Consider the following 16,369-nt stretch of genomic DNA (forward strand, 5'->3'; position numbering starts at 1 on the left):
ACGTATCATTCAGTTTGATCATTCACATACTGTTTTTTGGTTCAGCTGCTTCATCGCTATTAATGCTGTGCTAATGTGCGTGTCTGAAAGTAAGAAGATGTTGCTTTAAGTAGTCTAGAAGTCCAGGTCTCTTGAGTATAGTTCTGAAAACCACAATCTCAAACGCACACACACACACGAAAACACTCTACATAACAGGCTCATACATCATACATGACTATAACATATACAGTATGTAAATGAATAAACACCGCTACACGAGCATTTCAAACCACATATCATGTAAAGAGAAAAACATAAAAGCAAACACACGCTCTCAGAATCTTTAACATACATACACACAAACGCACAAACGCTTTGAATTCCCAGAGTTTAGTCAGGAAAGCAGAGCTCTGATCTATTGTGGGATTGTGATTTTAAACATGAATCACTGTGAAAGACGCACATACCAAACACACTCTGACGTAAATTACTCACGGATGACACACAACACCCCAATCTATGAAGTATGAGCTAGAGTAACACACATCGAACTAACAGATGAATAAAAAATACAGATAGGGAGACAGATGCAGAGACAAACGAACAGATGGGAATGAGGACAAAGAGGAGGTCAGACAGAAGCATGGACATACAAGTCACCGTGACTGCTAAAGTACACAACAGGTGATAATGTGACCTTAAAGCTGCACTAGTTTATTAACTTAAAAATACACTTTATCAGACCAGATTGGGCAATTACAGCATAAAAAAAAGTCTCCACCAACTGAAAATTCACACGAATTGTGCTTGTTTAAGTTTTTCTGATGAAGTACATGGGGTTTCAAAATGCAAAGTTGTCCCATGCAGCTTTAAATGTAGTTGTCCACTGAATTTTTTCACCATATGTCAAGAGTCAGTTTACACAAATGTATAAAAATATATTTTCTAACTCATAGATTCTGGTTTGTAAGAATGAAGAGAGTGAGGTCTGGACCTGACAAAGAAATTGTCCCTATGAACTGTTGTGATTCCAATCAACTTTGTGGAAGTAGAGGTCAATATCTTAAAACCTGAGCAAATAAACCTAAACTATCTGTTTGGTTAGACACCATTAGAGAAAATATTAAATATTAGTAGAATTTGGGTGAACTGACCCTTTATCTTCTGCTCTCGTTAAAACACTGAATCTTCTATATATCTAATTATTTCCTTTTTATCTAAAATTTCCACCCTATTTTCTCTTTATGGCTTTCTCTTCACCCCCTTTTCCACCATACCCTGGTGCTGAAGCTGGTCCAAGTCCATGAACTTGCTTGGTTTGGGGTTAAATCCCATGGCCACCTCCCGCTCAGCCTCTCTCCGCTTTTGCTGCTCCTGCTGACGGGCTCTCCTCGCAACTTCCTCCTGCAGCTCGTCCAGCTCACTACGTCCTAATCCTAAAACGCACAGACACACACATAGAAGGATGGATAATGATGTGTGAATCTGTCACTTTCAAAGTAAGTTATTGCAGAGTACTTCACCCAAACACACACCTGCGTTGGTTCCACCAACCCAGCTGGGTGAGGGCAGCTCCTGCAGGATGGCACCGCTGCTCTTTGACTTCGGCACCGAACGCCATGAAGGTCCGGACATCAGCACCCTTTTCTGTTGCCCCACCTCCCTGTACGGAGAAAGAAAGGCATTGGATGGCAGAAAGACAAAGAAGAGGAAAGGAATTGTTGCATGTGAGTTTCCTACCTGTCAGGGCTGCTGCTGTTCCTTTCGCTGCTCTCGTAGCCACTCTCCATCCTCTGAATCAGACGTGGCTGGTGCTCCACCCCTCTCAGAGGTGGAGGGGCAGGGGGACCCATCGTCCGCCCGCTGCCCAGAGACCTGGGCTGCCCGACCAGCCCAAAGCCCACCTCCAACTCCCCAGTATTCTTTCCTACTACCTCTTGCAGCCCTGGTTTTGTCTGTGGAGCTGAGATAAGGGAGTCCTGAGGCTCCGGAGGGAGAGAGGGACCAGGCAGAGTGTTGTGGCCCAGAGAGGAGCCTCTCTGTCGGGTGAAGATGCTGTCGATGTTCAGGGCCTCTCTCCTGGGCCTCCAGGTTGGCCTGTAGTGGCCTCCAGAGGAACTAAAGAGCAAGGAAAGAAGATGTAACACGTGAACTGACATGGTTTTTGGATGGGTGAGGTTATTGCAGCATCTTACCAAAAGAAAAATAAAGTATCCCGTCACTGAAAACTACTTTAAAGTATTTGATTTCTGCAATTATACCTCTAAGTAAAGTAAGTGGAATAACTAATTTTATTTGACCTTTACTGTATTATAAAAATCATACAAAATAATGTATAAAATACTGCCCTTGATATTAGTTATAACATTTATCAGGCCATAACATTTGGTAGTTACTTAAAGCATATAGGCTTTTAAAGATTAATTCAGCCTTTTTGGTTTATAACTCCTTATAAAAATGCAGTGTGTAGTTGTGGCTTTTATTTAATGAAATGTTGTAAATCATAAAGCAGTATAGCAGCTCATGTAGCTACTATACATTTCTTTCCTACTATATTTCACTTAGACCTACACCTGAGCTTTACCTTACAACCCACTGGAGAGGCCTGTGGCAACCACTAGCCTGAACTACCAAATTGTACATAACAAATGTAATTGACGTATAAGTCAACTAGCTAAAATAGTAATGCAGTATCACTATTGACAATCACATAAGTTACGTTTGTAACATTTTAATAAATTCAAAGGCAGAATGTCTAAAATTGATGTACCAGTGGTGCAGTACCTGGACTTGCTCTCACTGCTGGTGCTTTCATCCTCCCAGTGGGGCCCCCCAACCCCTCCCTCACAGCCCCCAACTCCTGAAGAAGAGGAGGAGGACAGGGGACGGGAGGAGGAGGAGGAAGAGGTGAGTGGCCGGCGGGAGGAGAGAAGGAAGACGGCTGTTTCCTTGTACTCCTGCAGGGGAGGAGAGGGAGGGCGGGGAGGACCCTCCACTGCTGACCCTGAAAGTGGAAGTAAAGACATAATTATCCCACAGGATGCAATTATATAGGCAGCAGTGGAAGTAAATATATGAACAAACATTAACAATGTGTACTATCTAAAGAGTAATGAGACTCTTTGTCGACAACAGGTGCTGCAGTATTTATTTTTCCTTCTTAAAAACGTAGTAGTCACTTTTGTATTTGCTGTTTGTCAAGACTGTAGTCGCCTATAGCTACACTTTGTGAGTATAGATTTGCATTATTACCTCCGGCGTCAGCACCGTGTGGCAGTGTGGCGATGTCGTAATTACAGACCACTGTGGTCTGGGATTCGTTAGAGAGGTGACTGCCCGTGGACTGGTGGAGAGGTCGACTACGAGAGGTGCGATGACTCGAACTGTCTGTTGAAGAGTCTGTGCGAGTATCGCTGGATATGGATGGTTCCCGACCTGAGAAAGAACAAGAGAAAGACAGATGATATTTCACTCAGTCCTGCATCTCCATATGTTTACACTCAAAGCTAGGAAAATAAGTTAAGGGTCTGCAGTATTCAAAAGCAGAGGTTAGATTCGTGGGTTGAAGGTCAGAGCTGTAAAGCTCTAACCGCCTTTGCTAACTGGACAATAAGAAGAAAGTGATGTGATATGTAGCAGAGTGTGTCATCTTTGCTCTACCGGAGTCTTCGCTGTCGTAACCAGCTTTACTGCTGCAGTGCTGGAGCTCCAGCTGTGGGTTGGAGCTGGTACAGGGGTTGGGGCTCTCCTGCAGTATCACCGGTGTCCCACGGGGGTCAGCGTAGAGCAGCAGCAGGGGCTGATAGTGGCCTTTGATACAGCGAGACACTACGTCCTTCCACTTAGGGCCGATCTAGAGGTGCAGCAGCAACACACACACACAGAGACACACATTAACATATAGATAAGCGCCCAAACACACACAAAGAGAAAGTAAATCTATCTGTATTAAGATATAACATTACGCATATTCCACCAGAAGTAGAAGGTCAAACACACATTGTGCTGCTGTGTGCCCGTATTGATATCATTTTATCACACTTTTTCATTAGCACAATAATCTAATATGACCCACAACGTGCACTGTGACTGAGAAGTCTCAAGGACATATAGATTCACCTTATATCACACTTTGACAAAACGAACAGACCAAGCTTTCCTTATGGAGCATAACTCATGCTGTCATACTATATTAGAACATAAGACCAGTTTTAGCACAGAATCTGTGCTAAGACACAACTAGAGATGCAGCAGATAGCGTACAGTACACCCTCCCCATGTTGCAGCATGCAGGCTCCTGTGTCTCACCTCTTTGACGTGGGCGTCGTCGAAGTACATCCACTTGCGTATCTTAGTCTGGAAGAAGAAGGTGGAGTAGTGCTTGCCGTAGTAGCACACCATGCCCACCAAGTAGAGCTCCGCCTGGCGAGCCCTCTCCTCTGTCACACGGTAGAACAACTACAGAAAGAGAGAGAGAGAGAGAGAGGAGGGAGGAGGGAGACAGGGAGGGAGAGAGAGGTGCATGGAAGAGAGCGAGAGGTGTGTAGTGGTGGTGGTGGGGGGGAGACACAGAGGAGTTGATGTGAAAACATGCACATTTTTGCTCACCTAGTATATGCAGTTTGCAGCAATTCTTCACACAATGCTTATTGTCACATTCTTTATAAACTGCACACACAGTACAGTGCTGCATATACGCTGCAGAAACAAAGCACAGTTCTCACATTGACATCTCACCAAGGTGAGCTGCTACAGATAAATGGTGCTACCATTATTCATACATGGACCAGTGCTGAAGTTGTTGATTTAAGTTTTCCCATCAAACCCTGTATATACATGCTGCTAAGTTCGATATAGTTCAATACAGTAAACCACAAAATGTCCCATTACAAGTTTTCATGGCATAAAGTCACAACTGCATATTACTTCTTTGTCTGACAATCCAACACTCAAATTAGAAACGGGACAGACAAGCAGAGAAAGTGAAAGCAGTAAAAGCAAAGGATCGATTCATTTTTTTCTTATCTAAGAACTACACAAAAGCAGTTCAATAGATTATGGCAGATTCATATCTAACAACTAGCTTCAAGAGCAGGAAGAAAACAGGGATGGAGAATCAGCAGCAGGAGACAGCTATAGGAAAGAACTTGACTCACTGTAACACATATTCATATTCACTGATCCATTATTCATAGATATCACTTCACAATGTGACTAGAGACGTTATAGTGGCATTAAAATGCATCAGCATTACTCAGTCATGACAAAGTATCAGGGGTCGGACACGTGTCTGTGAGAGGTGTGAAAGCTGTAGCAGGAGACGCAGACGTTTTATGGGAGAATAATGGAAGTCAGGTCAACCATGTGTGTTATTTTTCAGAGTGTGCTGGAACTAGATTCTTGTGTGGGTGTGTTTTTGTGCAAATGTATTTGTGTTTTGAAAGTGCATCTACATCTTTGCATTTATGCATGTGTTTGGACTCCAGGAGACAATGTTTCTTGGATTGTTTGTTTATTAGCCAAAAAACTTTGAGTTAAAGTAGGAAGAAGTTTAGCCCCAGGACAAAAGATTTAAAGGGATTAAATTTATTTGCAAATCCATCAACATACAGTATTAACCCAGTCACCAAGCAACAGAGTCAACACAACTTAAACCACTTCAGTGCCCAGCATTGTGCATGGACATGCTACAGGGCACTGTTCACCATTGGCATTTAGGGTAAATAGGAGCTGCAAAACCTTTGTCCACTCTTTGTATGTGTGAGGTGTTCAGGGACCCTACAGAGCGTAGGTAAGTCACCTTTCAGAAATTATGTTCGCTGGGGTGGAATGTCTTAGAAATAACAGCAAATTAAGTTCAAAACTCCACTGTGAGGGCACAACACTGGCAATCTAAGATATATAATGTGCTTGCCTTCGCACATCAAAAATAAAAAAAATAAGTAAGAATATACTGTAAGTCTACAAATGGCATATTTGAAAGATGTAAGGACCTCTGGTTCAGTTTAGCTCATCTTCTCCTAACAATGTGAAACATCTTGGTTTACCATTATCTAAATCCGCAATTCATATGTTAACACCAAATACAATATATTTTTGCAGTAATTTGACCATAAAATATGTTGAAAAGGGACCTAATGGTGGAGCTAGAGGAAATGGATTGCCAAAGTCATGACGATTCATTTTAATAATATTACAAATTTCCTTTAAGCCCTAAGAGGCACTTAGAGTGCAATTAATATCACAGACATTTGTGATTTCTCATTTTTGACTACTGATGTTAATCTTACAGTTTCCAGCACATCTTATTTTTTGGTACACACTGTGCAAAAAGGTCTTTTCACTAACAAATGTACAGTGTTGTTTGTTAGTATTTATGTCAGTTTGGCTGCACATTCTTGGCTGCTCACACAGGCATAGATAACATATGTTAATGTGGTATAATGAGCATGTAATCTGCATGTAATGTGTGTGTGATCCCCTTACATCTCCCAGACGCAGGCAGGTCCCCAAGCTGTGTATGACATCCTCCGCCAGGTCAGAGTGGTCTGAATCCCACACCAGCCCGATGGACACAATCTCTGGTGAGTTCATCAGCACCCGGCGGATACGCAACACTTCCCCACAGTTGCTCTGTGATGGAAGAAGGGAGTAGGAGGAGGTAAAAAATGGGAGTTTGATCAAACAGGTTTATTCATCCTGTGTTATGATGCACAAGTGTAACAGTGGTGGAAATCATCCCTTAATTTGGCAGAGATGAACACATGCGCTTGCATGCAGATACACATTCAGAGAAAGTGAACAGTAGGAGAGTGAGGGGCAGATAAAAGCCGAGAGAAAAGAGAGTTAGAAAGAATTGTAATAGAGAATGACAGCGGAAGAAGCACTGTGCTGAGTTGTATTTGTCCCTTGGGCCTTCTGTTGAGTTCAGAACCGTGTGTTCCTTTGAGTCATGACCCAACGCAGAGCTGGTGCACGCACACAAGCCTATTCACATGCACACAAACAAGCACGCACGCAGTGCTGGCAGAGCGGACTCGGAAACAGCCTGAGAACACCCTGGCAACCAGACACTTTGCCAAACACAACACTCACACACACACACACACACACATATGCACAAACACACACAGAACTCTCCCTTTGTGGGCGGCGGGATGTCTTGCGCTGGCACCACACATGGCAGGAAGGTATTTTGCCAGGGTCTGCTTCTCAATTCTCAGAAAGGGACACAAACATAAGCCAGGGAGCAGCAGCCAAACAGCACAACACAGGCTGTCTGTTAGCTTAGGGCGCACTGATGGGACATATAGCCTCAGTTAGCTCTCCTTGCTGTCTCACTGCTGAGAACAGCATCTGACAACATCATTCATCAAATGATCGTCTAAACACATTTGCTCTGCTTCATAATACAACACTGATCGTTGCAATCTCATCTCTGAATTTTATATGCAAAGATTTCCTCCCTTTTTTCTGCTATGCAGACCTTTCAGAGAGTGTGTGAGTTATATAATAGTGCTGTTGGTCAAAGGATACTGTAGGTTTGCAGAATGCTGATTGTGGCATTCTTCAGAGCAAAATGAAACAACTTAGGAAAATGTTTGTGCTTATGCTTCCTCAGTCATACAGCATTGAAAGAAAGAGACAATTTCACATCTATCAATGTAATGACAGCTGAGGAGGAAGCATAATATAATACTGTTCTCCCTCAAGGTGTTGCTGAGATGTGGGAACATGGCAACGTCACTACAATGAAAGCTGATGGGGCAAGAAACATATGCGGGTTATAACAGAGACACAAAATTGTCTAAACCACTTTATTTGGAGGTGAAACCGAAAGTGTGTAAATGCTGGTAGGTACTCATTATAGGTATATACACAAAACAAACACAACTATCAGGTTGACTGAAGTATTTGTTTACAACACTCAGTTCTATGAATAAATTTCCTCTTTACCAGTATTTTCTCCTCAATCACATCTCCAGACTGGTTGGGCTAATTTAGAGTTTTGTTTAATACTTGTCTGATCTTTTTAGAACTGCTCATGGTTTTTACTACATCCTACGTTTTTGTGATTTCTCTGTGCACTTAGATGTCAGCAAGTAAGTACAGTGCTGTACTCGGTACAAAGTTATATGGGTCCCTCTATGAAAAAAAAAAACCCAGGCCCGATACACAAAAGTGATTTGCAAGTGCTATTATCATGCAGAGCATAAACTATGTGGCATTTAGCAAAAGCACACAACACAGATGTTGCTCAAAAAGTTCTGCAGTGGAATTATCACGGTTACAAACCATAGTTTTCACGTTTTAAATTTAACCAAAGAGGCCACAGGTTGTAAAAATTTACTTTACACCTCTAATCTCCCATGGATATAATGCACTTAGTACACCTATTAAATTTCAGCTGAATGATTGAATGATTTTGAAGTAGGCACCTTAAAAGTAGGAAACCACCTGAAAACATCTTCCACCTAATTCCTATATCTGCAGTTAATTAAATTAATTTTAGTTTTCAACTGTCGACACTTCCAATAACATTGTGTATGCCAAACGTCAGTTTCCTCTGTCAACGCTGGCACAAAACAAACATCTTCACACTCTATCTTCAATCTGGCACCTACAATATCTTCCAGCAGCAGCACTCACATCTAAATATCATCACTTTGTTTGAGCAAAACCCAAGGTGGTCTTAACAAAAGATCAGCGCTGCAAGTGATGGAAGATAAACAGAAGCAGGTCGTGTAACTGCATAGTGTTTGGACTGCGGATAAGCTTGGTGTGTTTGTGTGGTTGCAGCAGTAGAGGCAGTGGTGCTGTGTGAAGGAGAGGGGCAGCTGCTCGAGTATGCCCAGAGAGGAGACTCTTTGTGCGGACATTTTGGCAGAGAAGGGTGAATGAATGGAGCCAAGCTGGATCTATTCAGCAGCAGCACTTTGTGGCAACACAACACACAAACCTGCAGAACAAAAAGAATATATGTTCCATCTGTCTAAGCCCTTCACTACCCACACCTCTCTTTTTTACTTTTGTTGCCTCTTTCTCTTACTCCAATCTCTCTTCACTGCTGCAAACTGTGGCTTATATTTGCAGCTTTTTTGTACCTGTTTCGAACCAGCATACCTGCATTTTTTTAAGCAGCATTTTTCTTTCGATTTTTCTCTGCACACTCAGATATCTTTTTGTTTCCTACTGCAAGAACATGACAATTCCCATGGTTTACAGTAAAGGAGGTCGAGGAAAGCAACTTAGAGAATTCTTCTGGTAATAGAAAGTGAAGAGAAAATAAGAAGAAAATGCAAATGAATTGATGATTATGTAACACAAACCCACCCAGTAAGAAGGGAGAAAATGAACAAGGCAGGATGAAGCTATCAAACTGGTTATGTTGCAAACTATACTTCTTAAATTTGATTTTACATTATAGATTTTTTTTATGTATGCATCTTAATTATTATTAGGAAAAAACTGCACATTAAAGGGAACAAAAAAAAGTGTGAATGTGTGTTTATTCTGTGTGTGTACACTCACAGGGCAATTGCGCAGGTCTCCCATGTTGCTGGCATTGCGGAGCAGTTCTCCAAACATGTCCGGCGTGGGTTTTTCTCTGCACTCCAGCATCCTCACTGCCTGGTTACTGCAGCAATGGACACACAACAGCAGCAAAATCACAGTCAGTGAATAAATGCTTCCCATAATGAGACAAAAGTTCTTGTCAACAGGAGAAAACATCTATTTTCAAGTCCTAATGTGACCTGTGAGAAATAGAAACATAGCTTCACATCATAAGACACATCATTGTTAATAAGAAACTAACATGATAAAAAAAAAGTTTGACTATGTTTTTGACAATCTCCTTCAGCAAGTTTTTAACTGCATTTATCCCTTTAAAGCACAGCTGTTCTCTGAAGGACAAACTCAAATACATTTTATTGTAATCTGTGAATACCAAATTAATCTTTAGATTCTCTGCAGCTTGGTCACATAAACGGGAATATGTGTGCAATGAATCTACATTGTTTTTTTGTAATTTTTTCCAAAGCATCTAAATCTTTCCTCCTGCCCTCAAACCTCTCCTCTCCTCCCTCCTTCCACAAGCATAAAAAAACCTCAACCTCTTCATTTCACTTTCCTACTCAATCTCAACTTTCCTACCGCTCGCTCGCCCTCTCCTCTTTAGATGCACAGGTAGCTGTGGGGCCAGGAAAGCAGAAAAAACAACAGGCTAGCCGGAACACATTTGTACCTTTGTTTACTTATGTCTGAATTCTGCTTGAATCACACATTTGTTTTGTCTTTTTGTTGCCCTCTGATTATCTTACTCATGTTGACTTTTGCATATTTGGCTATCCCGACTGTAAACAACAGGCTCCACTATCTTGACACAGTGTGTTTATTTGTACTTTTGCCTGCCATTCACTCCTATTTCCTACACTTTGTACCATTTCCTAAAGGGATATGGAGTGATTTATCCTCTTATTTCCCTCTTGTTCATACTCTTTCTGACCCACTGTTTCATTTATAGATTTATGTTGCAGCCCACCCCCACCCCCTGGGTCTACTGAATCAAACACCTGATTGATTACTTCCCCAGTTGCTTATTTCATCGACTCAGAGTGTGTGCGATTTTTATAACAGCTCTGAGGATGTGCACACAATTCTCCTATGTGTGGATTCACCCACTATATATGTGTACATACATGCAGCTCACCTGCTCTTGCATATGCATGAATATACACGTGTGTGAATGTGTGTGTATATTATATGTGCATACGTGTGTGTGTGTGTGTGTTTGTGCTCACAGTCCTGTGATCAGCAGGGACTCGTGAAGAAGAGAACACACTGTACCTTCCTTCACTACCATCTAGTCTCAGCTTGCTGCCAGATTTACTGCAGTGTGTGTGCGGTGAGTGTGTGTGTGTGTAGGTGTGTGTGTAGGTGTGTTTGGTCTTACCAGAGGGATGTAGTGGAGATGTAATGAACCATCTGAATGAAGGGCAGGGGGTCTGATGTAGCTCCACAGCTGTTACAAACACACTGAAATATACACACAGACAGCTCCTCCTCAGATTCGTCACATTACATTGTCTCAATTTTTTTTTTAATAAAGCCACAAAAAAGAATGACAGAAGGTCTTAACAATCTCTTACCTGCTCAAAGAGAGTCATGGCAAACTTCTGGTGTGGTATGCAGTGCTTTGCTGTGCAGATGTCCTCTCTACTCTCTGCGCTGATGTGGAAGTGGATGCGCATCAGGAGATTCTCCTGAGAAACACCAGAAAAAAAAATCTGTTAAAATGTGTGTTTTGTGTGCAAAGTTTGAATATGTGTTTGTTTATATTGTATACATGTGCTGAGTGTGTGGGTGTGGGGGGGTTGGATCGTTCCTCTCTGTTGGTGCTCTTGTTAATCTGACCGTGGGAGCAGCATCTATATTTCATAAGAAGCAGACGGATTCCCTGACTGAACACATTTACAACCAATCGATCAGGCAGCACCTCTCAGGCACACACATAAAACACATACACCTACACACACACACTGTCGAGGTCTTTAAGGCAGAAAGAAAGAGGCAGAGAAAGAAAGAGACTCAAAGAGGAAGAGAGAAAGCAACAGGAAGAGAAGACCAAGAAATCCAAAGACATTACTATACTATAATAATACATGATTACGTTTTTTTCTTAATTTTATCCAGTTCAGTAAATTATCTCTGTTAATCTCCGTTTACTTAAGCTCATGTTGTTTGCAAGGAAATTCTGAGGAAGGCCATGTACTGTGGCAGTGCAATATGGAGATACAGCCTGTATGTGCAGTCCAGAGTAACACTCATTGACATAATGCATTCCCTGCCCCCTACTGTCACGTAGGCCATGTTAATCTACTGTTTCAATTTTAATTTATGACGTGTACTGCCTTATCATAACCCTAACCATCAATTAACCTAATCTGCATGTCTTTGAATTGTTAGAGAAAACTGACTGATTTAGTTTGGTAAAACCTCAAACCTCATGTCATGTGCTGTGATTAAATAACATCCAACCAACTCTTCTTCTTCTATTTCATAACTTTATATCTTCAATGACAAATCAGCAGGTGCACTTGTGTCTGGATTGTTAGTTACACTGGTCAGTACACGCACAACTAATTATTCCGTTTAAAGATGAGGTGGACAAAATAACATGGAATACTTTGAAACACAAAATAGTTTAATAGACAAATAAACACCAATTACAGCGTCACTAACACACAAAAGCTAAGGGTTATACACGTTACAAAAATCTTTAAGGCTGCTGACATACATATAACTATGGCAGCCCCTCACCTGTGTGTGTGTGTGTGTGTGTGTGTGTGTGTGTACGCGCAAACATCTGGTGTTGCAGACTCACAAAGCACTCTGCAGCGTCGTCCATGATGCCCAGCTGAAAGCGTTGTTCGTCTTGGAAAGTCTTTGCCAGGGCACTCCGCAGTGCATCTGAAGGCAGAACACGCTCACTGCTGTACTGAAACTGAGCAAAGATACTCTGCAAACACACACACACACACACACACACACACACACACACACAAATCCATTAATCCCTTATTCTACTGCTCAAATGGTATATAGTGTGCCATAAATGTTTTCTAGAAAGACCCTTGCATTGTTGTAATGTCACCATACACACACACACACACACACACACACACACACACACACACACACACACACACACACACACACACACACAAACTAAAACAAAACTCTTTAGATACCTTTAACTTGTAAATCACACCATGTGCTGTCAACTGACCCATAAAAGAGAACCAGCAGAACTAGTTGTCAACTTATCAGGCCCAAGTGCTGCACAACAAAACCCAGACTGGACTAAAGCAAGCACCCCACAGCACAGCTGGCCTCAATATCAGACCGTATCAATAATAAATGGCATTTGTAGTGCACTTTTCTCTGACAAAAACAGCTCTCAGAGTGCTTTGTAGCAGTAAAATAGAAATCCAATCAAACTGTTGCAGTGGGCTCAGAGAGGAAGCTAGGCCACTGAAGTGTGTTTTGAGGGCAGTGTTCAGAGCCCACAGAGAAGGATGTGTCAGTTTGGAAAGTAGAGAGTTGTTTACACTGTTTATATTCATGCAGTTGTCTAGACCAGGGGTGACGAACTCAATCGCACAGGGGGCCAAAACGCAAAGGTACACTTTAGGTCGCAGGCCAAACAGGATAACCATTTATTGAACAGACTAAAAATAAATGTTTTTTGAACATAAATATGAATCAAAAAAGACAGGATACAGTATTATTCCCAAATAAATAAACTTAAAATATTTTACTCTCCATTAAAGTATCTCCTGTCAAAATTATACAAATTTAAAATGTAAACATGCTGCAAAAAAAATCTGAAAATTAAAAATAAAAGAAAAAAAAATTCAAAACATTTCAATTCCTAAATATGTAGCTGTACTGTTATTGTCACTTCAGCCTATAACATGACTCATTTGCCTCAGCTTTTCAGTCTTTATGACATAATAACTTTACTTCAAAATTATTTGGAAGTCTAAGAGGAACGTTTATCCACACAGGTGGTTAAATCCACATTGTGCTTATACTGTGCTCACTAAAACGATTTGAAATTAGAGGTATATTTAGAAAAGCAGAACTATACAGACTCCTTTTTGCTGTTCCCATCCACTGATCAAATATTCATATAAAACATTTGTATACATGGTAAAACAAGTAGTTTAAAAACTAGTAGTTTGTTAACAATTCATATATCTACATGAATCTGGACTTCTGAAGTCCAAACATAAAAACTGAAACTAGCTCTCAGTTCAAGCAGAGGCAGTTAGGGTTACTTTTACTGATGCTGGGCTGAAGAGAGCTGCAGACGTCTAAAGAGGGTGAGATAAAAGCATGGGTGACTTTCTCCAGATTGCCAACGGATAAAAATGACCCAATTCTTTGTTGAATTCTCAGCTGCAAAAAAGCAAAAACCTAGCAACTATTTTTGACCAACACTAAAACAGCCTAAAACACAAGTCGGACTAAGGTGTTGGAGCAGTGGTTGGGCTGAGGATGATGCTGGTTTCCTGTCCCAGCGGTAATTCACTCACTAATTAGCTGACTAGATTGAAACCCAGCAGGTGCTCCGTGTCCTGAGCGCTGAGAAACGCTGTGTTAAGTGACGGAAATATAATCTAACGCAGTCACAGTTCACAGTACACATGAATCATCTGTTTTAAATCCAACAGTTTAAAATGAAGCATACAGTACTTTTTTTAATCAATAATGTTGATTAATAGACATAATGAGGATATGTTCTAAATGGCATTTGGAACAATGTGTGATAAACGCCTCTAATTTAAAAATAAAATGGAGCCTCTGTCAGTTGCACACATTTAGACTTGTGAAAAAATGTTATGGCAAAGCCATTTCAGACATATTCTACTGTCAGTTTTCAATAGAATTTGTGACAGTTGAATGTAATTAAATGTGAAGTGATTGAATTCAAGACAAACAAACAGATCAGTGAACAAACAATGATACAAACAGTGAATTTACATGTTTTAGTGGAAGCAAGAGCATTAGGGACACACTGTATACAGATGGGCAGCAGAGATACAGGTAATGCATGGGTGATGTGCAAATTGAGATGTTTTTCCAAATTAAAAGCAAAGCACCTCATTAAAGCATCCCATATTTATCATGATCTGTAACTGGCATAAATTCAAGCTGTTGTGTAACAGCAAACGGAATATCTTCTGAGTTTTATGTGACTGGACAAAATGAGGAAGATTCAAAGACACCACACATTGTGACTGCGAAAATTTTCCCTGCTATCTGTCGTTTTATACAAATCCATTAGTTGATGAATTGAGAAAGTAATGGCAGATTAAATGCTAAAAATAATCTTTGGTTGCAGCCCCAAATAAGCGATAAGACTTTATAAGCCTTTAATGAGCCCCATGGGAAAAATCACAAATCGTCAGTGATGTACTATGAGTGTTATTTTTCTCTCATGATTTTACATTAATGGTAAATACATACCTTACACCAAACTGAAAATGGAAAAAAATTAAAAAAAGAAGAACCCCCTAGAAGATGTAGGGGGTTTAGTTTTAATATGGCTACCTGGGAAAAACACATTTTGTATGTCTCTTTCTGTAGTTCCAGCTCAGTGTTTGACACTGAGCATCGCATAACTTTCCAAACACATCATATTAAGCTCACAGTAAGTTAATGAAGAGGCAACAAAATAAGAGATCGTCTGCCCAGGTACACACATCACAAGTCAAAACTAAATCTGTCTGAGAATTAGACAAATACATGATTTCTGAAGTTTGCTCGTGGGCGTAGTTATGCCGTTTTACTTCTCATCTTTAATCTTTCTCTATTTTTAAATTTCAGAAGTCATGTTTGAATTTTAAAGTTTAAAAGATGGCTGAAAACAAATGGAGTGAAAATGTTATAAAACAATACGCTTCAGGCTGCGAGTGTGGCTGAGTGCGTGCAGGCTAAGGGTTGGCAACGGGAAAGGTAATGCAGTCGTGCTGACAGAGTGTGTGTGTGTGTGTGTGTGAGAGAGAGAAAGAAAGAGAGAGAGAACGGGAAATGGAGAAAGAGGAAAAAGAGAATGTGTGAGCAATAGGGTGTGTGTCTGTGTGCGTGGGTGTGTGTTATGGTGGCTGTGCTGACTGCAGCAATGCGCCAAGGAGAATGGAGGGGGAATATACCCTACAGAGAGAGGGAGGGAGGGAGGGAGAAGAGGAGAGGAGAGGAGAGGAGAAGTGGAGAGTGGGGTTGGGGGACAGGGAGTGATGAGGCAGAGTGAGTAAAAGAGGGAGGTGTGTGTGTCTGTCTGTGTGTGCATACTGTATAAAAGTGTGTGTGTGTGCAGTGGTCTAATGTGAAGACGCGGGCCATCTACACCAACTCCCATGTTCATTCATCTTTCTCCTTCCTTCTGTCCTGTTTTCTCCTCCTCCCCCCTTTTCTGCTTCTTTCTTCTTGTTCCTTGCAGTGTGTGTGTGTGTGTGTGTGTGTGTGTGTGGGTGTGTGTTTCGTTCAGGTATCTGCATCTAAGTGTCGTTGAGTGTTTCGCTGTTGAGAGAGATAAAGTGTTGCAGTGATTTCTGAAGGGATAGCCACAGGCAGCCTCTGAACTTATGTTTACTACAACAGCGGGCATCTTTATCTGCTGCAGATTAACAGAAATTCATGCACAATCTCTCCACAGTAAAAACTCATCATCATCATTTATCTCTTTGGTTCTCTAAAATGATGTTTGAAAATTTAACACACCATTAAAGTTCATTTGGTGTGTGTCTCGCCTGGTTATTCAAAGGCTTTTATCTCTGTTGCCGTGGGGACTACAGCTACAAACAGTGTGAGAACAACG

At 41.2% G+C, this 16,369-nt stretch overlaps 1 protein-coding gene across 2 annotated transcripts in view; it reads right to left on the reverse strand.

Annotated features, from left to right (window-relative positions):
• usp54b (ubiquitin specific peptidase 54b) overlaps window positions 1-16,369 on the reverse strand; it is a 43,301-nt gene that overhangs the window by 10,768 nt on the left and 16,164 nt on the right. For both annotated transcript variants that reach the window (XM_026350652.1, XM_026350653.1), the window contains exons 4-15: window positions 12,368-12,502; window positions 11,133-11,246; window positions 10,937-11,019; window positions 9,514-9,619; window positions 6,469-6,615; window positions 4,291-4,440; window positions 3,643-3,835; window positions 3,235-3,417; window positions 2,767-2,986; window positions 1,723-2,100; window positions 1,518-1,645; window positions 1,260-1,418 (exon numbers count right to left, since the gene is read on the reverse strand). In XM_026350652.1, coding sequence (XP_026206437.1) covers window positions 1,260-1,418; window positions 1,518-1,645; window positions 1,723-2,100; window positions 2,767-2,986; window positions 3,235-3,417; window positions 3,643-3,835; window positions 4,291-4,440; window positions 6,469-6,615; window positions 9,514-9,619; window positions 10,937-11,019; window positions 11,133-11,246; window positions 12,368-12,502 — 1,996 coding nt within the window. The remainder of the gene's footprint in view (window positions 1-1,259; window positions 1,419-1,517; window positions 1,646-1,722; window positions 2,101-2,766; window positions 2,987-3,234; window positions 3,418-3,642; window positions 3,836-4,290; window positions 4,441-6,468; window positions 6,616-9,513; window positions 9,620-10,936; window positions 11,020-11,132; window positions 11,247-12,367; window positions 12,503-16,369) is intronic.

The sequence above is a fragment of the Anabas testudineus genome, chromosome 19, assembly GCF_900324465.2.
Source record: "Anabas testudineus chromosome 19, fAnaTes1.2, whole genome shotgun sequence".
Taxonomy (NCBI): domain Eukaryota; kingdom Metazoa; phylum Chordata; class Actinopteri; order Anabantiformes; family Anabantidae; genus Anabas; species Anabas testudineus.